Consider the following 21,140-nt stretch of genomic DNA (forward strand, 5'->3'; position numbering starts at 1 on the left):
AAACTCAAAGACATTCAATGTGCAGCTATTAGTATCATAAATAGCCCTAAGGGTTAGCAACAGAGCCAATGAGTCTTATACATAAGAATAAACACCAAAAAAAAAAAAATTTAAATAATGTAAAACTATGCCAAAAAAAAAAAAAAAAGCAACAAGAGATTGTAAATTGCTATCCCTCAAAAGCCATATGTAGGGCTGGGGGTGTAGTGCTCACTTAGCATGTATGCACTGGCTTCAACCCCCAGCACTGCAAAAATAATAATAAATAAGAAATGCTACATGTAAAGAGACCTACCTATGTACATAAACGTGAAGGAAAAGTAAAGAGGCCCCATGACATTCATCTACCTAGCCTGCCATGGAATTCTGCCCATTATCCAAAGTCCATGCTAATTAACTGCATCTTCATGATTTGTCCACAAATTCCCTTTGTGGAGTCTTTGGTTACTTTTAGCATCCCCAGATCAAAAGCCAGTAAATTAAGAAGACATTTCTCTTAGAGAAAGGAACACGGAGTAGGGATATACACCTGAACTGTGAAGTTTAGAGAAAATAACACAAGAAAGATATCAGTCATGGGGCTGAGGTTGTGGTTCAGCGGTAGAGTACTCGCCTAGCATGTGCGAGGTGCTGGATTCAATCCTTAGCACCACATAAAAATAAAAACAAATAGAAATAAAGGTATTGTGTCCAACTACAACTAAAAAAATTAAAAAAAAAAAAAAAAGACATCAGTCACAAAGTGGCAAAGAAATGTTAGCCAGGACTATGGAAAGAGATGGCATTCTGCTTTAAAGTCAGAAAAAAATAAGGTCCAAGAAATTTACAAGAATTCATCTGAATACAAAGTATGGGTCCTGCTGCTGAAGGTTATTGGAATTGGCAACAGTCAAATGCTGTCCCACCAGGTGCAGTGATGCATGCTTGTAATCCCAGTGACTGAGAGGCTGAGGCAAGAGGATCACAAGACTAAGGCCAGCCTCAGCAACTCAGCAAGACCTCAGCAACTTAGAAAGAACCCCTCTCAAGAGAAAAAAAAAAAAAAATAAGAAGAAGAAGGCTGGGGATGTAGTTCAGTGGTAAAAACAAAACAAACAAACAAAAAAAACACCTATTCTGATAGAAATAATATTTCTCCAAAAGAAGACTATCATTTTAATCCATACTCTCTACAATCCTTTACATACTTGGAGAACTATTCAATAATACCATATATGTACAGTCACTATGGTAAACTGCCAGTCTTCTTGCTAACTGGCTGTTAAAAATGTTCACCTATTTTATCATATAGAATCACTAAGGATGGAAGGCACTCTTGCCTTGCATTAGCGTCAAGTCACAGAATGGCCCTCTTTATCCTTTATGTAATGAAATACAGGGACTGGGGGTGTAGCTCAGTGGTAGAGTGTTTGCCTATCATACCTGAAGCCTTCAGTTCCAGCCTCAGCACTGCAAAAAATAAATAATTAATGAACTATAGTCATGGTTGGAAAATTCAAGAAGGAATGCTCAAGTAAGATCTGTAACCTCCTCTTACTTACCTTGCTCTATCTTATTAAATGCAAACAATCTCACCACAATAGTTTCGACAGTACAGCCATCCTTTAAGGTGAAAGGCAGCTCTGCCTGCCATGCCCCATTATATCCAAGACGCTGACTATCCCACCTGACCACCAACGGTCTGGACACAGGAATGACCTGAGCTATCTGAAGAACACATTTCACAACAACAGCTGTGCCACAGTGGTCAACCTTCTGCAAATACCTCCTGAACACGTGTCCATGACACCACTTTGGTTAAAGAGGCCTTCAGACTCTCAACTTCCACCAACTGGCTTTCTTTCATGATAAATCAAGCTCCCAGGCACTGTTCTAGGTGGGTTTTATGAGAGTGTGGGTGGGGATGACAAACTCTAGGGGAAGGGCATGGTATGTTCCAGCAGAGGCATGAAGCTGTTCTCGTGGTGAGCATGTTCTCCACCTAAATGAAGCAAGCAATGCAGAATCAAACCAAACTTTCCTTAATAGGACACCTATTGCACAAGAGTTAAAATCAAGAATCAACAAATGGGACGAATTCAAACTAAAAAGTTTTTTCTTGGCAAGAGAAATAATATGTGAGGTAAATAGGGAGCCTATATCCTGGCTACATCCTGGGAACAAATTTTTACCCCTCACGCTTCAGATAGACCTCTAATCTCTAGAGTATACAAAGAACTCAAAAAGTTAAACAACAAAAAAATAAATAACCCAATCAACAAATGGGCCAAGGACCTGAACAGACACTTCTCAGAGGAGGATATACAATCAATCAACAAATACACAAAAAAATGCTCACCATCTCTAGCAATACGAGAAATGCAAATTAAAACTACTCTAAGATACCATCTCACTCCAGTCAGAATGGCAGTCATTATGAAGTCAAACAACAGTGTTGGCGAGGATGCAGGGGGAAAAGGTACACTTGTACATTGCTGGTGGGACTGCACATTGGTGCAGCCAATTTGGAAAGCAGTATGGAGATTCCTTGGAAAGCTGGTAATGGAACCACCATTTGACCCTGCTATTCCCCTTCTCGAACTATACCCAAAAGACCTAAAAAGAGCATACTACAGGACACCGCCACATCAATGTTATAAACATTATAAGAAGCACAAATCACAATAGCTAGACTATGGAACCAACCTAGATGTCCTTCAATAGATAAATGGATAAAAAAAATGTGGCATTTATACACAATGGAATATTACTCAGCACTAAAAAAAAAATAACAAGATCATGGCATTTGCAGGGAAATGGATGGCATTAGAGCAGATTATGCTAAGTGAGATTAGCCAATCCTTAAAAAACAAATGCCGAATGTCTTCTCTGATATGGGGGGGGGGGGGAACGACTCAAAATGGGATAGGGAGGAAGAGCATGAGAAGAAGACTACCACTAAATAGGGAAGAGAGGTGGGAGGGAAAAGGAGGGAGAAGGGGAATTGCAAAATAAAATAAAAAGACACACACATACATAAAAAAAATAGTTACGCATGCCCCCTGCTTTCTAAAAAATGCCAATGCCAAATGTTAGGCTTCTTTTCTCCCCCAAAGACTCTCTGCCTTGAACCCAAGGGGTGTATATGATTGGACTTTGGGCTTAACAGAAAAATTCTCTCTCTCTCTCTTTTTTTTTTTTTTTTTTTGAGTGGGGGGGTGGGGGTCCTGGGGAACCGAACCCAGGGGCACTCAGCTACTGAGCCATATCCCCTGCCCTATTTTGTATTTTATTTAGAGACACGGTCTCACTGAGTTGCTTAGTGCCTTGCTTTTGCTAAGGCTGGCTTTGAACTCGTGATTCTCCTATCTCAGCCTCCAGAGCCACTGGGATTACAGGCATGTGCCACCACTATGCCTGGCCTTCACAGGCAAATTCTAAGACGTGACCTCTATACAAGCTTCGTGACCTCTCCAGCAGCCATCTGCTCCCAGCTCTACCAATGCAACCTCTTCCTCACCCCTTGGCCACAAGCTGAAAGTGGATTTCTACTTGGACAAAACAGCACAGAGGAGCTGAGGCCCACAGGTGCAGCTATAGTTGAGGACGGGGCAGATAGAGAGGGGGACCCTTCAGTGGGTGCAGTTGGGGTGGACAGAGCCTCGGGAGCCACCTGTTCCTTAGGAGTGACAACGAGGTTGGGTGTTAACGCTGGACATAAGCTGAACATAACATAAGCCTCCTGCCTGTAAAGCCCATTACAAGGTCAGAGCCCAGGGAGACCCCAGGATCCCAGCACTCCCAAGTCTCAGGACATTCCTAGAGGCTTCTCTCCACACCCTCATCAAGACACTTCTCTTTCCAACTTGGAATTTGGCCAGCACAGAGAAACTTTTTCTCCTAAAGCCAAGGGCTGTGAATTAGGTGGGTCTCATTAGAGCAACTCCTTAAAAAAATAAAATAAATAAGGCTAGGGGTGGTAGCTCAATGCAGAGCGGGTGCTTAGCATGCATGAGGTCATGGGTTCAGTTTCTAGCAGAAGGAAGAAAAGAAAGAAAAATTGACATCATTATTAACGCTGTGATTAATTTCTCAATTCCTTAAAACTCCAAATGAACTTAATCTGTTCTCTGTGAACCCAGTTATGCAATATTCACATTCCTCTAGAAATCTCAAATAAACAAAAATAAATAAAATGCTATGTGTGTGTGTTAACACATTAGATGCCACCGATATTTCCAAACTCAACTTTATAAACATCATTTGCGTGCCCTGGTTATCAGTATGAACAGATACAGACAGGTCTCATTAAAGGCCCTGTTCGTTTATCACAATGAATGAAGAAAGAATTGAAAAACAATAACTTACCATTCTCTACTTGATTTATAATATGAAACATCTCCCATAATCAACAAAGCCATCTGATTAAATTACGTAAGCCACATACTAAGTCTAACCCCAAAGAGAAGTAAGTCCCAAATAAAACAATTCTGATCTATGTGATTTACTTTTTTCTCTTTGATTTTACTTAATCAAAACAATACTGGATGATAGCCCAAACAAGTCAGGATGCTCATCCGATGTAAATCTCAGTGTCTCATTTGTGTTAAATAGAAAATAAACACATAAGCCTCCAGAGACTCACAGAATTGAGACCTACCCACACCCACAAGTAAACAATGTCAGCGCACCCTCCAAAGCAGGGTTTCACCCCCCAGCATCCCCCAATAGGAGCATACCCTCCAAATAAACAGTCTGAACACACACACACACACACACACACACACACACACCACATTTTTCCCCATGAAGAGCTCTCTGGAAAGAAGGGGAGAGATGCAACCTGCTGATGTCTCAGCCAGCCCCTTACTCCTTACACTGTGGCTCACGGGAACATCTGTGTGATCAATGTTGGGGCCACAGGGCCACCTGCTCCAGGACAGCTCCATGGAGCCAGGGACAGAGGGGAGCACTGCACAGTGGCAGTTTGAAGCAGAAGTCAAAGCGAATTTGTAATATCGGAGACGGGATGCATATGGAAAGAAACGTGCTCTGAACAAGCAAGAATGTTGTTATTCTATCTGAAGTCTTGTTTCTTCAAATATGTGACCACTGGACAGCATCTCAGGAACCCTTACAGCCTCCTGCAAAAAGCCTTACCATCTCCTTTGGTGTTAATCGGCTCCTGAATGCAAGCTTAGTGGATGTAATTAGGTCCACAGAAGGTTTAAGGGCACCAGCAAAGAGGTAGAGAATGGCACAAATCAACCCTGTGGTCAATTCCACCCCAAGGAAACTGCTTGCAACTCAGGATGGGGTCCAGAAAAAACAGAGTGAGATTAAGGATGGGGCGGCAGGTATATTATAATGTAAATTTAGAAAAATATTATTATAATATATATTATAATGTAAATTTAGAAAAAAATCAAGAGTAATTTTGAGCTTTAGAAAATAAGTTATGATGTGATATTTAATAGAAATATCCCTAAGGCATTTGAAAATATAGGTACCTTTTAGGAAATGAAATTATAATAATTTGCCTCTGGTTTTAGAAAAATGGGTGATGTGTCCCCCAAACTGTTAGTGACCATTTGAGGGCATCAAACAGCAACAGCAATGACATGACCTCTGGCACTAAGGAAGCAGGACAAGCCCAATAGAGCCAGGTGACATCCTTCCCACAGCAATGGGTTTATCTATTGGGTGAAGACAATCAGGAAAACGCCAAAGTGCCTCCCAGTTTCTGTCCTTGGCCTTCTCTCCAAGCACATTTACTTAAGCCAGTGAGCAACACAACCACCAGAGGCACCCAGCCAAACAACCTGTGGCCTTCCAAGATCCCAGAGCTCAGGTCCACTCCACACCTAACCATCAGGATCTCCAGGGATGGGCCTAGGCACCTACAGAAACAGTGCAGATGACAACTGCACAAACACACAACATCCCTGAACTTTCCTCAAAAGGTACATTTCCTTGACCACGGCAAAGACAAAGGAACAAACCACCCAGGAGGGAGAAGAGAAAGGCAGAGATGCTTGACTCTCAGCTCTCCTCCAAACCCCACAACTGATCACTTCCAAGACAGTCACCCATCTACCCACCCCCATTTCATGGGCCGTGGACACACCTGGACATGGCAAAGAACACACGTGCAAGATCTTAGAGGGAATGACTGATGTAAGCACTTTGCTTCCTGCTAACCCTGCCTGGGAGAGAGAAAGCACTCCCCTTCAACTATCTAGGACAGGACAGGGCAGGGGGCAGTGGCACACTCCTGTAATACTAGTGGCTCAGGAGGCTGAGGAGGAGGATCTCGAGTTCAAAGCCAGTCTTAGCAACTTAGTGAGGCCCTAAGCAACTCAGCGAGACCTTGTCTCTAATTAGAATGCAAAATAGGGCTGGGGATGTGTATCAGTGGTCATGCACCCATGGGTTCAATCCCTGGTACCAAAAAAAAAGGCAAAGACAAAGGAACAAACCACTTTTGTTGTTTGTAAAGGAACAAATCTTTATTGGGAGGTGGAGGGATATCTCCATGTCTTCTCAGGCATAACTTTTTTTATTTTTTAAACTATTCAAAAAATTTTTAGTTGTAAATGGACACCAAAAAACCTTCATTTTATTTATTTTTATGCTGTGCTGAGGATCAAACCCAGTGCCTCACACATACTAGGCAAGCTCTTTACCACCAAGCCACAACCCACGCCTCAAGCATGGCTTCTTGATGCTGATCTTCCCTATGCTGCATGAAACAAGATCCCACCACTCCGGTAAAAATGGTCCACCTCATCTTTTCCCAGCAGCTTGGTCTCCAAAAATGAAATAAGCATACAAAACAAGACAACCAGCCGCTGTCGCTAAGGGGAAGGGAGTTTGTGGCTAAACTACTATTCAAATGTTTATGACAGCCGGTCAGCCAGGTGTGGTAGCACACACCTGTAATTCCAGCAATTTGGGCGGCTGTGGCAGGAGAAAATTCAAAGCCAGCCTCAGCAATTTAGTAAGACTCTGTCTCCCCCTAACCCAACAAAAAGGACTGGGGCGGTAGGTAGCTCAGTGGTAGAGGGCCTCTGGGTTCAATCTCCAGTGCCACCAAAAACAAACAACGAAAACAAACAAACAAAAACCATGGCCGCATGTGCTTTAAACAGAGGTATCAGTTCTTAGGCACCTCAGTTGGGCAGGTACATTGACATAAGGACTGGGCCACCTAATCTACCACTTGGTCATGCTTTCAAGTAGGGCAATATATAATAGTTATGTGTTAACTAGATACTCACCCCCACCCTTAGTACTGGTGATTGAATGCAGGGCCTCTGAACATAGCCTACCACTGAGCTACACCCCGCCTTAGCACAGTCAGTCTTGGAGCTCTACATAAAACGCTAATCAATGCTAACTGATCTATAGAGATAGAAGATAGATTAGTGGTTATTTGGGGATGAAGAAAGAAGACGGTAGGGAGATTAAAACTCAGATAAAGAAAATATGTCCCCAGCTTTAAGAACAATTTTATGCCAGGTATAGTGGCACATGCATGTAATCCCAGCAGTTTAGGAGGCTAAGGCAGGAGTATCCCCAATTCAAAGCCAGCCTCAGTGACTTAGTGAGCCCCAGTCTCAAATAAAAAATAAAAAGGGCTGGGAATGTAGCTCAGTGGTCAAGTGCTTCTGGTTTCAATCTCCAGTTATCCCTCCACCCCCCAAAATTAAAAGTACTTACTGGTGCTTTTGCAATAACAGTTTTACAAGTCCTCATTATGTACATCTTTAAGAGTAGTCATTCGCCATGTGCAAAGGTGACAGCAACAAATCCTAATATTAACTAATTTAATGGCTTAGAAAATTTTCCTTCACATCTCCCTACTTTTCCTCCCTCAGGGCTGAGGACCAAACCCAGGGCCTTGGATGTGCTAGGCAAGTACTCTGCCACTGAGCTGAATCCCAAACACCAAATATTACTTGTGTGGTGCTGGAGATGGAACCCAGTGTCTTGGACAGGCTAGGCAAGTACTCTACCAGAAAGCCACATCCCCAGTCCTTCCTTCACATCTCTGAACAAAACACCATGTCAAACTTGTTTTCTGCCCAACTGGGGGAAAACAAACAAACAAACGAAAAAAACCCTACATCAGCTGGATGTGGCGGTGAACGCCTATAATCCCAGCAACTCAGGAGGATCCCAAGTTCAAAGCCAGCCTCAGCAACAGCAAGGTGCAAAGCAACTGAGTAAGACCCTGTCTTGAAATAAAATACAAAATAGAGATGGGGTTGTGGCTCAGTGGGTTGAGTGCCCCTGAGTTCAATCCTTGGTACCAAAAACAACCCCCCCCCCCAAAAAAAAAAACCCTACATCTATATTAAAAGGTAACACAAATTATTATTTTTTTAATATTTATTTTTTAGTTGTAGTTGGACATAATATCTTTATTTTATGTCGTGCTGAGGATCAAACCCAGGGCCTCGCACATGCTAGGCGAGCGCTCTACCGCTGAACCACAATCCCAGCCCCTATACAAATTATTTTGATAAATTTTAAAACATCTGAGTATGTTATTTAAAGTGTGTTTGAAAATAAATTTGTTTGAATAAACTTTTGTTTTTACATATTGTTCTACATGTTAAAGTATTAAATCCTATGTAAACTTCACAATCTGTACTCCCCTTGTTTAAAGGAAACTGAGTTGTGAAATGCAAAGTGGGGGTTTTACATAGTGACTCCCATCAGTCCTTCAGGGCAAAAGTTTAGGTCCCTTTCCTGAGAGTCTTTTAAATACCTACCCAGCTAAATCAGCCAGCAGGTGCCCTGTGGCCTCCTCTTTCCCTCTCAGGTGGCACTAATGCTTTCCTTTGAAAAGGTTTCACATTATAGTACCTCTAGTTGAAAAAAGAATTATATATATTGTACTTCTAAACACATGAAATGATGCCCAGTTTCACTCATAGTGACAGAAATTCAAACATACGTGATAAAAACAATTTTTCACCTATCACATCATAGAGAAAAAAAACAAACAGAAGACTCTGTACAAGATATGATGCAGAAAAACAAGTGATCTGAGGTCTCTGGAATGTCTATCAAAGTTCGCAATGTATTTATCTTCTGACTCCAAAATTCCCCAGCTAAGAATTCAGATGCACAGAGAGACCCTGGTGACAAAAAACTTGGCCACTGTGTTGACTAAGCTGATGTCTTCCCCACCAAAGAGAGTCAGAGGAAAACAAAGAATGAGTTTCTATGTTTTAAAGGCTCTGGCAGAAGAAGAGGAAAACTGCCATCTGTCTGGGGGATGGGGGATGATCCACAGAGATGGTTCTAAATACATCTGACCTCTGCAAAAATAAGCTTCTCTTCCCATCATCATCCCTTGTGAGTCTAAGTGAATCAACAGATTGCTTTCCAAGCATTAATGAGGTGGCCCCCAAGGAATGACAGCGCCTCTCATAGTCCACTCTCCCCGCCCAGAGGCTCAGAAACTGCCATTATGAATTACAAGGATTTGTTGAAAAGGTCTTCAGGAAGAGCACGCACCTCTTAAAGAGGAGGAGGATAAATGAAGGAACATATTCCCTTCCTCATTTCTGAACCTCCACCTTAGATGCTGTTTGAGGCAAACAAAGCACACATACACACACACACACACACATACACACACACACAGACACACTCTTCAGAGTATGTTTTCAAGTCTGTGCTAAAATGTTGAAATAAATGCTTGACTCAATTTACTCATTAAAATTTACTTTCAGGGATTGGGGATGTGGCTCAAGTGGTTGCCTAGCATGCGTGAGGCACTGGGTTCGATTCTCAGCACCATATAAAAGTAAAATAAAGATATTATGTCCACCTAAAACTAAAAATTAAATATTAAAAAAAAATTTACTGCCAGCTTTGGAAGAATGTATTAATTCTGTCAAAAAGGACATGGAGACACTTGCTTTGAATCAGCCAAATACAAAATGTAGAGAACGATTTCTAAGAAGCTCTTGGGTGGTGCCCAGGAGTATCATGTTCGTCCCTGTGTATAAAAGCATCATATCCCTGAGTGCTGAGAATCATCCACGCTCCTACCAACAATTTAGTTGGTAAGAATAAGCATCTTGCTCCCCCAGACCTCAAAACAGTACTAGGCCTCTGGCTGCTGGGCAGCACCCTCTCTTCCCAACATAAAAACTAAAATCAGCAGCCTGCCACCTTGTGTAAACAGCAGGCAACGACATATCGTCTCACTGGGAGCACAAGCATAGCTTTCTATGTGCAAAGAAAATAATCTACACATTATCCAAGAAAAGATACAAGAACTCAATAGACTTAATTTAAAAAAAAAATTGGTGTTGGGTTCATCCTTTGCCAAGGAATACAGTCACAGCCCTTCACCTCCAAGTTTCTGCATCCCTAACTTCTAATGGATTTTTTTTAAAAAAAGAAAGTGTTTGCATACACAAAAAATTGCATCTGTACTAAAGATCTATAGACTTTCCCCCATCATTCCCTAAACAATACAATATAATAACTACTGACAGAACATTTACATTATGTTAGGTATTATAAATCATCTAGACACGACTTAAAGCATACAGGAAGGAGGACATGGGAAACCTATATGCAAATATTACACCATGTAGAAGGGATAGAAGGGACAGACACTTCTGCTTATCTTGGTAAACACAAGGAGGCACGGATCTTACCTTTTGACCACCAACTTAAGGGTCTTATGGGATCCTTTCACCAGACAAATAGCTTCCTGTCTAAACCCTGAGAGACCAATGTCATTGATGCCCACAATCTCGTCTCCAGCCAGCAACTTGTCCACAGCTGCCGCTTTACTTCCTTCTTCAATCTGTAACAGAGAAAGAAACATATCCCATAAGCCTCACAAAGGAGCAAGTGATTCCTGAGAAAAAGCGAAGAACGCGGAAGGCAGCTAGAAATACTACATGCCCTGGGGTACATGCAGCTCATGGGTCCTCCAGACTGGCTTCAGGATTACCACAAGAGAAGGACCCATTTGGGGCCAGGAAGTCTGGAGTGACCAGGACCCCTGAGGCTGACCAAGTCCCCACCGAGCAGACCAGTGATGCATGAACACACTGTTTCTTTCACCCAACCATTACCTGGTCTGCCTCCCCACAGAAGTGGAAGGCTGATCAATGAAGGAAATGGAAAAGTTCAGAAACAACCATAATGAAAATACGGACTCCAAAATTATGGATTAATTTTCTAGATTTCCTTTACCCAAACAAAAATTTTGGACGATTTTTATTATTCACAGAACTGCACAACCATCACCACTACCAATTTCTGAACATTTCCCGAAGCCCATAAGAAAACTCAAGCTCATTAGCAACCACTTTCCAACCCTCCCAGGCCCTGGCAATCACTATAAAGGGACTTTCTGTGTCTACTACAGATGTGTCCAAGTTGGAAAATAGACATAAATGGAATCGTGAAGTATGTGGCCTTTACTGTTTGGCTTCTTTCACTTGGCATAATGCCTTCAAGGTTGATCCATATTATTGCATGTATTAATACTTCATTTCTGTTTATGGCTGAATTAAATTCCATGGTATGAATAAGCTACATTTTGTTTATCCATTCATCAGGTAATAAACAAGTTGTTTCTACTTTGGGCTATTAGGAACGATGCTGCCATGAACACTGGTGTACACATTTTTGTGTGGACACTTTTTCATTTCTATCATGTATGGACCCTGCAGTAGAAACGCTGAGTCCTACAGTAACTATGTCTGACATTTTGAGGAACTACCAGACTAGTTTCTAAAGCAACTGCAACACCTCCCACTGGCAGTGCATGAAGGTTCCAAGTTGTCCACCTTTGCTAGCAATGACCATCTGTTTTTTATAAAGGTCTTAGTCAGATTATTATACTAAGCTGTTTATACTAAGATATTTACTACTCTGCACTAAACAGAGTGCTCTGAATATGTCTTCAATGGCTCTTCAAAAGCTTGAAATGTGGATTTGGGGGTATGGGTCAATGGTAGAGCACTTGCACCATGTGCACCATACGCTGGGTTTGATCCCCAGCACTGTGCACACAAACACACATAAGCACACAAAAAAAGAAACAGGCTTGAATGTTATCCATTTGATGATCATTTTCATCCTGAGAAAGACTGATCTTAACCAGTTTTTCTTACACTATAATAATACAACTCGGTAGCAATTCTCCCCAGTCTACCTGAGCAATTCACCTCAGTTGATAAGCCTATTTTCTGTACAAGTGATTGGCAAACTGTGGCTAGTGAGCCCAATCCAACCAGCTGCCTTCCTCCTGCTGCTGCTGTTGTTCACAATTAAAGTTTTATCTGAACAGAGCCACACCTATTTATTGACACACTGCTACTGGGCAGCACTGAGTCCTATGAACCAAAAAGGCAAAAATACTTACTAGTTGAATAGTTCTAACAAGGTCTGACAACTCCTGTTTTATCTCTCAAAGCTTTACAAACTGTGAAGAAACCCAGTAGAGGTGCGGGAGATGCTTCCAGATCATTGGTGTAGTTTGAAAGTTCAGGGCTCCATGATTGGAGGCCTCAGTTAACCTGAGGATAACCTCTCCAAAACTCAGCCCAAAGTGCTCATGAAACAGCCTACAATGGATGCCTGGGCCATGACTCTACAGATTTTCCTGAAATTCTACATCCCAGGACAACTAAATTCTGAGGCTAAAAAGCAATTATTGGCCGGGCACATTGGCACATGCCTGTAATCCCAGTGGCTCAGGAAGCAGAGGCAGGAGGATCATGAGTTCAAAGCCAGCCTCGACAAAAGCGAGGCGCAAGCAACGCAGTGAGATATTGTCACTAAATAAAATACAGAATAGGGCTGGGGATGGGGCTCAGTGGCTGAGTGCCCTGAGTTCAATCCCAGGTACCCATCCCCACACCCCAAAAGGCAATTATTTGCTGCAGTGCCATACATATACAAAATTGAAAGAACTAACAAAAATATGAAGCAATTAGTTCCACTCACAACTGGCTTCAAAAATCAAGATAATTTTATCCCAGTGTCATAGCAGGTAGATTGTAAGTATATCCACCTGCCCAAAAGTGCACTCTCAGCCATCTCAGTCAAGATGCACTGGGCACCTGGTTTTGACAGGTCCCATGCAAGAGATACAATGGCCATCCAGGTAGAAGGGCTAGTGGGCAGCTGGCTGGCTGGGGATGGGGCCAGGGAAAGATGGCCTACACTTGGGTGACCAATGATAAAAAGCACTTAAAGCTTGGGGTTGGGGTTGAGGGGTACTAAGAGAAAATGTCCAGTCAGAAAACAGACCATGGAGGATGGTTGAATACCCAGAAACAATCCTGGGCCCCCAACATTAGTGGAAGACAGAGTACCCCAAATCCCAGAAGATACATGTGAATAAATGAGTCATGGAAACTCACCCTAATCCAAAGTACATGAAGCAGATGAAGGGAGAGTGAGGCTGGCTCCAGGGAGGACCCCCAACACTCAAGCTGGGTCACTCAGGGTCACTGACTAAAGTCAGCCTGCAGAATCCTGATAAAGAGCCCATTTATCCAGTAGATGTCCAAGACCATGATGGGTGGGCTGAGAAACAACCTCGTGTTGATTTTGCCTTTAAGCAATTACACATTCCAGATGGAAACAACCCGAATGTCAATCAACAAATGAATGGATAAGTAAAATCTGGTATGTGTACACAATGGAGTATTATTCAGCTTTTTAAAAAAAGGACAATTTGTTACATGGTATAACATGGATGAACCTTAAGGGCATTATTCTAAATGAAATAAGCCAATCACAAAAAGACAAATACTGTACATCCCACTACATGAGGTACCTAGGAGTCAAACACAGACAGAAAGTAGAAGGATGGTTGCTAAGGACAGGGAAGAGGAGGGAATGGGGAGTCCGTGTTTAATGGACAACAAGTTTCAGTTTAGGAGGATGGAAAGTTCTCAAAACAGACACTGGTGATGGGTATACAGCTGCAATTAATGCCACTGAATTATATACTTAAAAACAGCAACAGGCATGGTGGTGCATGCCTGTAATCCCAGCAGCTCAGGAGGCTGAGGCAGGAGGATCATGTTCAAAGCCAGCCTCAGCAACAGTAAGGCACTAAGCAACTCAGTGAGATCCTGTCTCTAAATAAAATACAAAATAGGGCTGGAGATGTGGTCAATGGCTGAGTGCCCCTGAGTTCAAACCCTGCTACCAAAAAAAGGCGGGGGGCGGGGGGGGGGGGGGGGCTAGGATTTGATGTGTCTTTTACCACGAAAAAAATGCATTCCTCAATATTTAAAAACAAGAAAACTATTTCCCAGTGTAAGAATAATATGTGCCAAACAAGTGGGTCCTTCTCCCTGATATGAATCTGGGTATTACAAGAAAATCTTTAGGCAAAACCATGATGGCTAGAGACTTTCAGGGTCTTGGGATTGTTTTGAAGCAGGCACATTACCTGTGTCTGACTCAACCTTTACAGCTGGGGTTCTCAGTCTCATTCTCACAAACACTTGTTATAACAAGTCCTGTGAGAGGTTGCAGAGTACTGCCAACTAAGGACTCTGTTCACCTACACTAGAGAGGATAAAATATCTTGCTATTTCTCATCTGCAAAGCTCCCTATAGTTCCTCCACTAGTAATGAAGATCACTTTCCAAAATAGCCACCTGCCTTTTCAAACCACACTCCACCTACATTTCCCAACAAAAGTGTTTGGATTTGGGAGTAGTATCCCAACACCCATCACCATCAATGGCTTCCTTGCCAAGTATCTCTAGGATATTTATTGTACTCATGGAGAAAGTACTCAGAAATGAAAAAGTTTGCAAAACTTTATGCTCTAGACACATCTAACTCTAAAGTTCTGTTGAGTTAATTAGGCTTGAACTTGATGAAGAACAAACCTAAGTTGGTACTGTTTTTCATAGGAGAATACTATAACTGTCAGCTTTCCCATGGTAAATACAACATGCATTACAGAATTACAAAATGATGCTTATTTTATTCTAGGCTGTGTCTGTCTAATGTCTGTAGAATGTTAAGAGTCAATCATGGAGCACTCCCCTTCTTGAGTCGCTAAGAAAAATCCTTAGTTTTACTTGTTCTAATTCCAAAAAGTCCCTCTGCAAATCGAGGAGAAAAATTAACCCACACCCATACCGGTCCATGTACTCACTGTGGGCATGCACGGACACAAAGCACCAAGTTCATAGATAGAGCTGAATACTGTTTTCTTAGTTATTAATTGGTATTCTGTATGCAAAGCTCACTTCTATGGCCCCAATTAAGAGTTAAATGTCCTGAAACATACAGAAGGCCTCACTGCTCTTCTGAAAATCTTTTCCCTGGGAACAGCAGAAAGAAAATAGTTTATGAAAGTCCTTTCCAGAACAAACATTTTCATACTTCATGGAACATGTGATGCAGGCAATCAAGGAAGAAGACCCACACAGGCCACAGAATCTGGATTCCTATAGGGAACCTTGATTCCATGCACTGGAAGGAACCATGTCCAGCACACTGGGAACGTAAGAAGCCAGGTCCACCTCTGCCTTGGGATGGATGTGAAAAGGCTTTGTGAACAGAAAGCACGGCGAACAGCCACTGGAAAGGACGAACTTGCTGAGGTAGACTGGGGAGGACATTCCAAAGAGGTCTTGACCTGAGAAAGGAGCAAGGCAGACAGCTGAGGTGTGCCTGAGGGATGAGCCACCAGACAGACTGCAGTGTAACTGTAATTCTGTGTGCGCAGGGGTGTGTGGAGATAAGGGCAGAAAGTGAGAAGACTGAGAACTGGACCTTGAGTCAGAATCTGGAAACTACTGTGCAGGCAGTGGGAGCCAATGACAGGAGGCAAACAATGAGAGAGCAAACTTCTCATGAAAGCCTCCATTTCTAGACAATTAATCTTGTAGTTACACTCAGAATGAATTTCTTTGGCAACAGTAAAAAAAAAATAAGATAAGCCTCATGGGTACCAATGCATACGTCTTTGGTACTCCTGAAGGATGGAAACAAGGCTCTGAACCAAGGCGGGGAAGAGAAAGGACTTCTCTAAGGTAAGCAAGGCTTGTGAGGAGGTGAAGGAAGACCTAGCAACCTCATCCATAGAGTTGGGAGACTTTGAGCCTGAGGGATTTGCAAGATCACAGTGACCAGAGATCAAAATTAAAGATGCATGAACAACTTTGTTTTCTAAGACTAACATACTTCAAAGCCCATGAATCACACCTGCAATTTATCAGTTTTGACGCTTGTGAGAATGGTTCCAGTTTCCAGAGAAGAATCTCACACTATGACCAGGTCTTTTGTTAGACAGGACAATCACTGAAGTCACCTCCTTACTATGCTTAATTTAATTCTCTTACTCATTCTTCTTGAGACTGGTTCCTTTAGAAAGGAAACCTGACTCATCCAGGAAAGGCAGCAGATGACGAAATAACCTGACGAGTCCTCATCCACTTGTGCTCTGATAACAGAAAGCCCACGGAAAAATAAAAACCCCTGCCCAGTGTGTCAAGACTAAGAATAGCAATTCCTGGCTTCCTACTGCAGGTCCAGCAGCTGGGTCAGCAGAGGAGGCAGAAGCCAGGCAGCGCTGATTCACAAAGATTCTGGTGTGCAGGCACGTAGCACGTCAAGATGCCCAAGAGGGATGTCCACTCACTCCACCTGAGGGGCAGAGAAAGGAGAGCCCAGAGGAGGCCAGTGAGGCTGCCAAACTGATGACACACATGGAAATGAAGCCAAAACGGCAAGAGGAAAGGATGCATCTTCACACAGGAAGGTGCAGACAACATGGAAAGGGGCGCAAAGGGCCAACTCAGGCTCTATCTATAAAAAAGGAGAAAGCACCATCAATGACAGTGCAGCCATGATGAAGCAGGAAAGAAGTAAAGGGATTAACATCAATAGCCTGATTCATCAGCATTCCCCATCTCCCTTCCTGGAGCCAGAGGAACATATTTACCAACTGTTTTGTAAATGTGAGTCTTTAGTGGCTCTAGAAACTTTTTATTTTTTTCCTGAGCTACTTTCCCACCAACTTTTTATTTTGAGACAGGGTATTGCAAAATTGCCCAGACCTTGCTAAAACTCAACATCCTCCTGAGATGCTGGGACTACAGGTGTCTGCCACTGCACCCGACTTAGAAACATTTTAAAGGAGAGAATCCTGCCTCACCCCCGCCCCTCTTTTAAAAAAGTACAAATGCTTTCTTTTTCTCTCTCTCCTTTTTTTTTTTTTTTTTTAAAGAGGTTAAAGTCATCTGGCTTCTATTTTTTGGTACAACTAGAAAACAGAGAGAGAGTGAATTTGGCAAGGCTTTGTCCTGGTTGTCAGGTTAAATGATCCCAGATAAGGAGGTGCAGTTTTTATTCCCTGTAGTACAAAGTCCCTGGCAATGTAATTTAAAACATCTCGAACAATTTAAGTGGTTTCTAATCCTATGTTGTTGCTGCTGTTGTTTTAATATAATTGTTTCCTAAAGAATCTGCCCCTTCACCCTACCTCTCCTGGTCAGAAATACGTGTACCCTAAAGGGCAGCCCATTTTCCTGATCATTTTGTTAATATGCTTCAAAGGATAGAACTTTTTAGTTTGGGGTTGGGGGTGTAGCTTGGTGGTAAAGCAGGTGCTTAACATGCATGAGGCCCTGGGTTCAATTCCTACTGAAAAGAAGGGAAGGAAAGGGAAGAAAGAAGAGGTAGGAAAGAGAGAGAAAGGGAGAGGAAGAAGGAAGAAGGGAGGGAAGGGAAGAAAAGGAAAGGAAAAAAGAAAATTTGAGTTTGTAGTATTAATGATAACACATTGTGAAGTAACTTATGACCTAACAGTTTATCAACATCTGAAGAGACTGCTTCCTGATATCCTCTTTAGGCAAACTTGGCTTCAGATTTTAAGTTGGAAATTTATTCCTGTTTAGAAAGAATCACAACTACATATGGCACTTTAGATTTTTGAAGAGAACATTAAGAACTGTGTACAAACTGGAATGTCTTGTGTATTGATCTTCAAAACAACCCATAAACTATTTCCAGTCACTGTTTTTGTTTTTGCTTTTCAGTGCTGCAGGGTGAAACCCATGGCCTGTACACTACCACTGAGCTACACCCTCAGCCCAACCAACAAAATCTTAATTATTACTTATTTTTAGAAATTCTTTTAACTTAATTTAATTTTAGTTGTTGATATAAATAAATAAAACATAAAGTGCTATGTGGTGCTGAGAATTGAACCTAGTGCCTCATACATGCTAGGCAAGCGCTCTACCACTGAGCTACAACCCCAGCCCCCAAAATCTTAATTATGAAAGGAAAAAATAATTCCATTCTTTACAAGTGACCAAACAACATCAAAAAAGCAAGAAAAATGATAATACACAAAAAAGAGAGGAAAATAAACCAAAACTCCGCCTCAGATGTTTTGGAACTAGATAATCCGATGGGTATTTGGTCCAGAGTTTAAGAACATCAAGGTCTAGGGGCTGGGAATGTAGCTCAGTGGTAAAGCATGTGCTCAGCTTGTGAGTTCAATCCCTGGCGCAACGTGTATGCACGCGCGCGCGCGCGCACACACACACACACACACACCCCTGCAAGACACAGAAAGGCAAGTGTGGTCTGGACAAGGAGACAGAGCCAGGCTGGTTGATAAATGCAGAGAGGCGAGGGAGATGACCACAGGGAAGCCATGGCTTGAAGGCCAGCTCAGGTGCAAGGAGGGCATGTGGCTACCAACAACAGCAAGGGAGGAGGCCATGGGGCCTCACAAGACACGCAGAAGAGATGGAGGCTGTAGAGACTGCAATGAGTAAGCAAAATGGAACTGACTGCTCAAGGACTGATGGTGAGAACTCGGTAGGGGTGGAACCTGCCCTGGCCAGGAGGGCAGTCTCATCACCCAGCCCAACTGGACAGGAAACCAAAGAGGAGCATGCATTCAGTGCCAAGGACTCACAGTCTCCACAGGGAGCAGAATGAAGCCCAGAGCCGTGAGCCTCCTCTCCAGGTGGCTTTGGTTTGAGGGTCTCAGGACTCAGCAAAGCCCATATCAAGTCTGCACCAGACTCCACAGTGCAAAGCCAAGATCCCCCAAAGAGACAGCTCACAGACAGCATCACTGAGGAAGCCTTCCCTGAACACCACTGTGTGATAGAGGAAGCCACAATCCTGAGGTGCATCTACTTAAGCAGAATCTACCCCAACTCCTTTATGAGCTGAGCACTGCCTCAGCTCCAAATCCAGGACTCACAGCTGAAGGTGCAGCTGCTACCTCCAGGCCTGAAGGGGAACGCCTAAGGAAGGGAGAGATCCACAGCCCACACTACCCGGCCCCTCCAAAGCCCACATTCAGGTCCCAGTGGCCTTCCTTGCCCACGCTGTGATACTGGGTTGGGACTTGGAAACATTTCTCCTGAGCCTGTGACTGGCACCGGGTTAGTGTTGTCAGCAGGGGGCAGTAGAGGGACATAAAAGGAAGAAGGGGCTTCCCACTTCCATTTCCGAAGTGTTCTCTGCCTGCCTCAGAGGGACATGGCAGTCCACGGGCCTTGTGGTGCTAGGTGGCTTCCTACCAAGTTCCACTGGCACCCCAGGGAATTTTAATAACAACTCCTCAGGTGGCTTTCCAGTGGGCCCAGCCTGCTTCCTGCCGGCTCACCAGCTGGCCTAGAACCCTCAGTGAATTTCTCCAGAGGACCACAGTCCACACATGCCAATGAGATGTGAAAATGGGCTTTGGAAGGATCCAGGGTCACAGTTCCAGATTGCTCCCTTCCTCAGGTGCTCTGCCTCGGTCCTGGAGGTAGTCAGTGCCTGCTCCTTTATTATATGCCCGTACTGTTTAAGAGTCCTTCCCCGGCCCCTTCCAAAGTTATACCAACAATATTTTTTAATTCATAAACTGGAATATAATAAAATAAAACTTATATTCTCCAGATGATAAAGTTAAAGAGTACAAAGTGAAGTGACAGCTTGGGAGAAACTAACTGCCTCATATATAACAAAATACTGTAAACAAGAAAAAGACATGGATGCCAAAGAAAAGGTGAGAGACTCAAGTCACATTATAATAGGAGATACGTCTTCAATAATAAAAAGCTTAATATCTTTACAAATTAGAGAAATGCAAAATAAAATCACATCAGAGACTAAAGTAAACAGTATAAATGAAAATAGAGAACAAATGAATTCTCGTGAACTGAAGATGCAGTGTAAATTTTTATCTACTGGTGGAAGCTGGCCCTTGAAAATGCTTGATGACCCCATACACACCAGGAGCACAAGTTTATAGAAATCATTGCATGTTAAAAGGTTAGAGTACACAGATGAAACCCAGGGCCTGGAAAAAAGGGTATGTACATTTAGGAAGAGATAAATATCAAGGGTGGGGAATTAAGAGCTCTCTTTACCTGTGCTTGTTACTAGTTAATAATGAGTAAATAATAAGTAATAACCTGTCACTGTTCTTGACTATCTTATTTAGTGATGGCCTCTTATTACATTGCCCAGGCTGTCCCTGAACTCCTGAGCTCAAGTGACCCTCCTGCCTCAGCCTCCCCAATAGATGGGACTAAGGCACACACCATTGCATCCGGATAACAATTCTTCACACTGGGGGCAAGTAAACTGTCAACAAGGGCCACAGAATAAATAAATACTTTTTGCTTTGTGAGCCACACGTCCCTCCCACTCTGGCAATTGCTCAAGCTTGTTCTAGTAGACAGACAATTAGCAAGTGAGCATGGTGAGATTTGGCCAATTCATCTTGTCTTGATTTATATTAAACACTCCTTGTTTCAATTACTGTGTGGTTTGTCTCTTAACTGGAACTGGACTGATACAGATTCCATGAGACAAGTGCAATACCAGACATGCACAGAGCACCCTGGTGACAAAGAAGAAGAAATAGATCACAGGGTGGGGTGGGGACTGTGTATCCTAGAAGGCTTCAAAAAGATGGAGTGATCTGACACTTAAGACTTGCCTCTACATGACTTGGGGAAAGTTACTTAATTTTCTTTAGTACTGGTTTGGTCACCCAAAAGTGATGATAAGAGTTAGTTGTCTTATATCCTAGGATAATCAGGGAGATGAAAGTAACATGTTGCAAATTCCAAAGCATTGTACAAGTGTATTTATTTACAAATTATTTATTT

General features: G+C 42.7%; 1 protein-coding gene across 3 annotated transcripts in view; it reads right to left on the minus strand.

Moving 5' to 3' along the window:
- Positions 1–21,140, minus strand: part of Shroom2 (shroom family member 2) — a 131,903-nt gene that overhangs the window by 59,806 nt on the left and 50,957 nt on the right. For all 3 annotated transcript variants that reach the window (XM_046464243.2, XM_046464242.2, XM_046464244.2), the window contains exon 2: positions 10,668–10,819. In XM_046464243.2, the coding sequence (XP_046320199.1) occupies positions 10,668–10,819 (152 nt within the window). The remainder of the gene's footprint in view (positions 1–10,667; positions 10,820–21,140) is intronic.

Source organism: Marmota monax, unplaced genomic scaffold, assembly GCF_021218885.2.
Source record: "Marmota monax isolate L192 unplaced genomic scaffold, Marmota_monax_Labrador192_F-V1.1 WCK01_AAM20220418_F8-fsc00260, whole genome shotgun sequence".
NCBI classification, from domain to species: Eukaryota; Metazoa; Chordata; class Mammalia; order Rodentia; family Sciuridae; genus Marmota; species Marmota monax.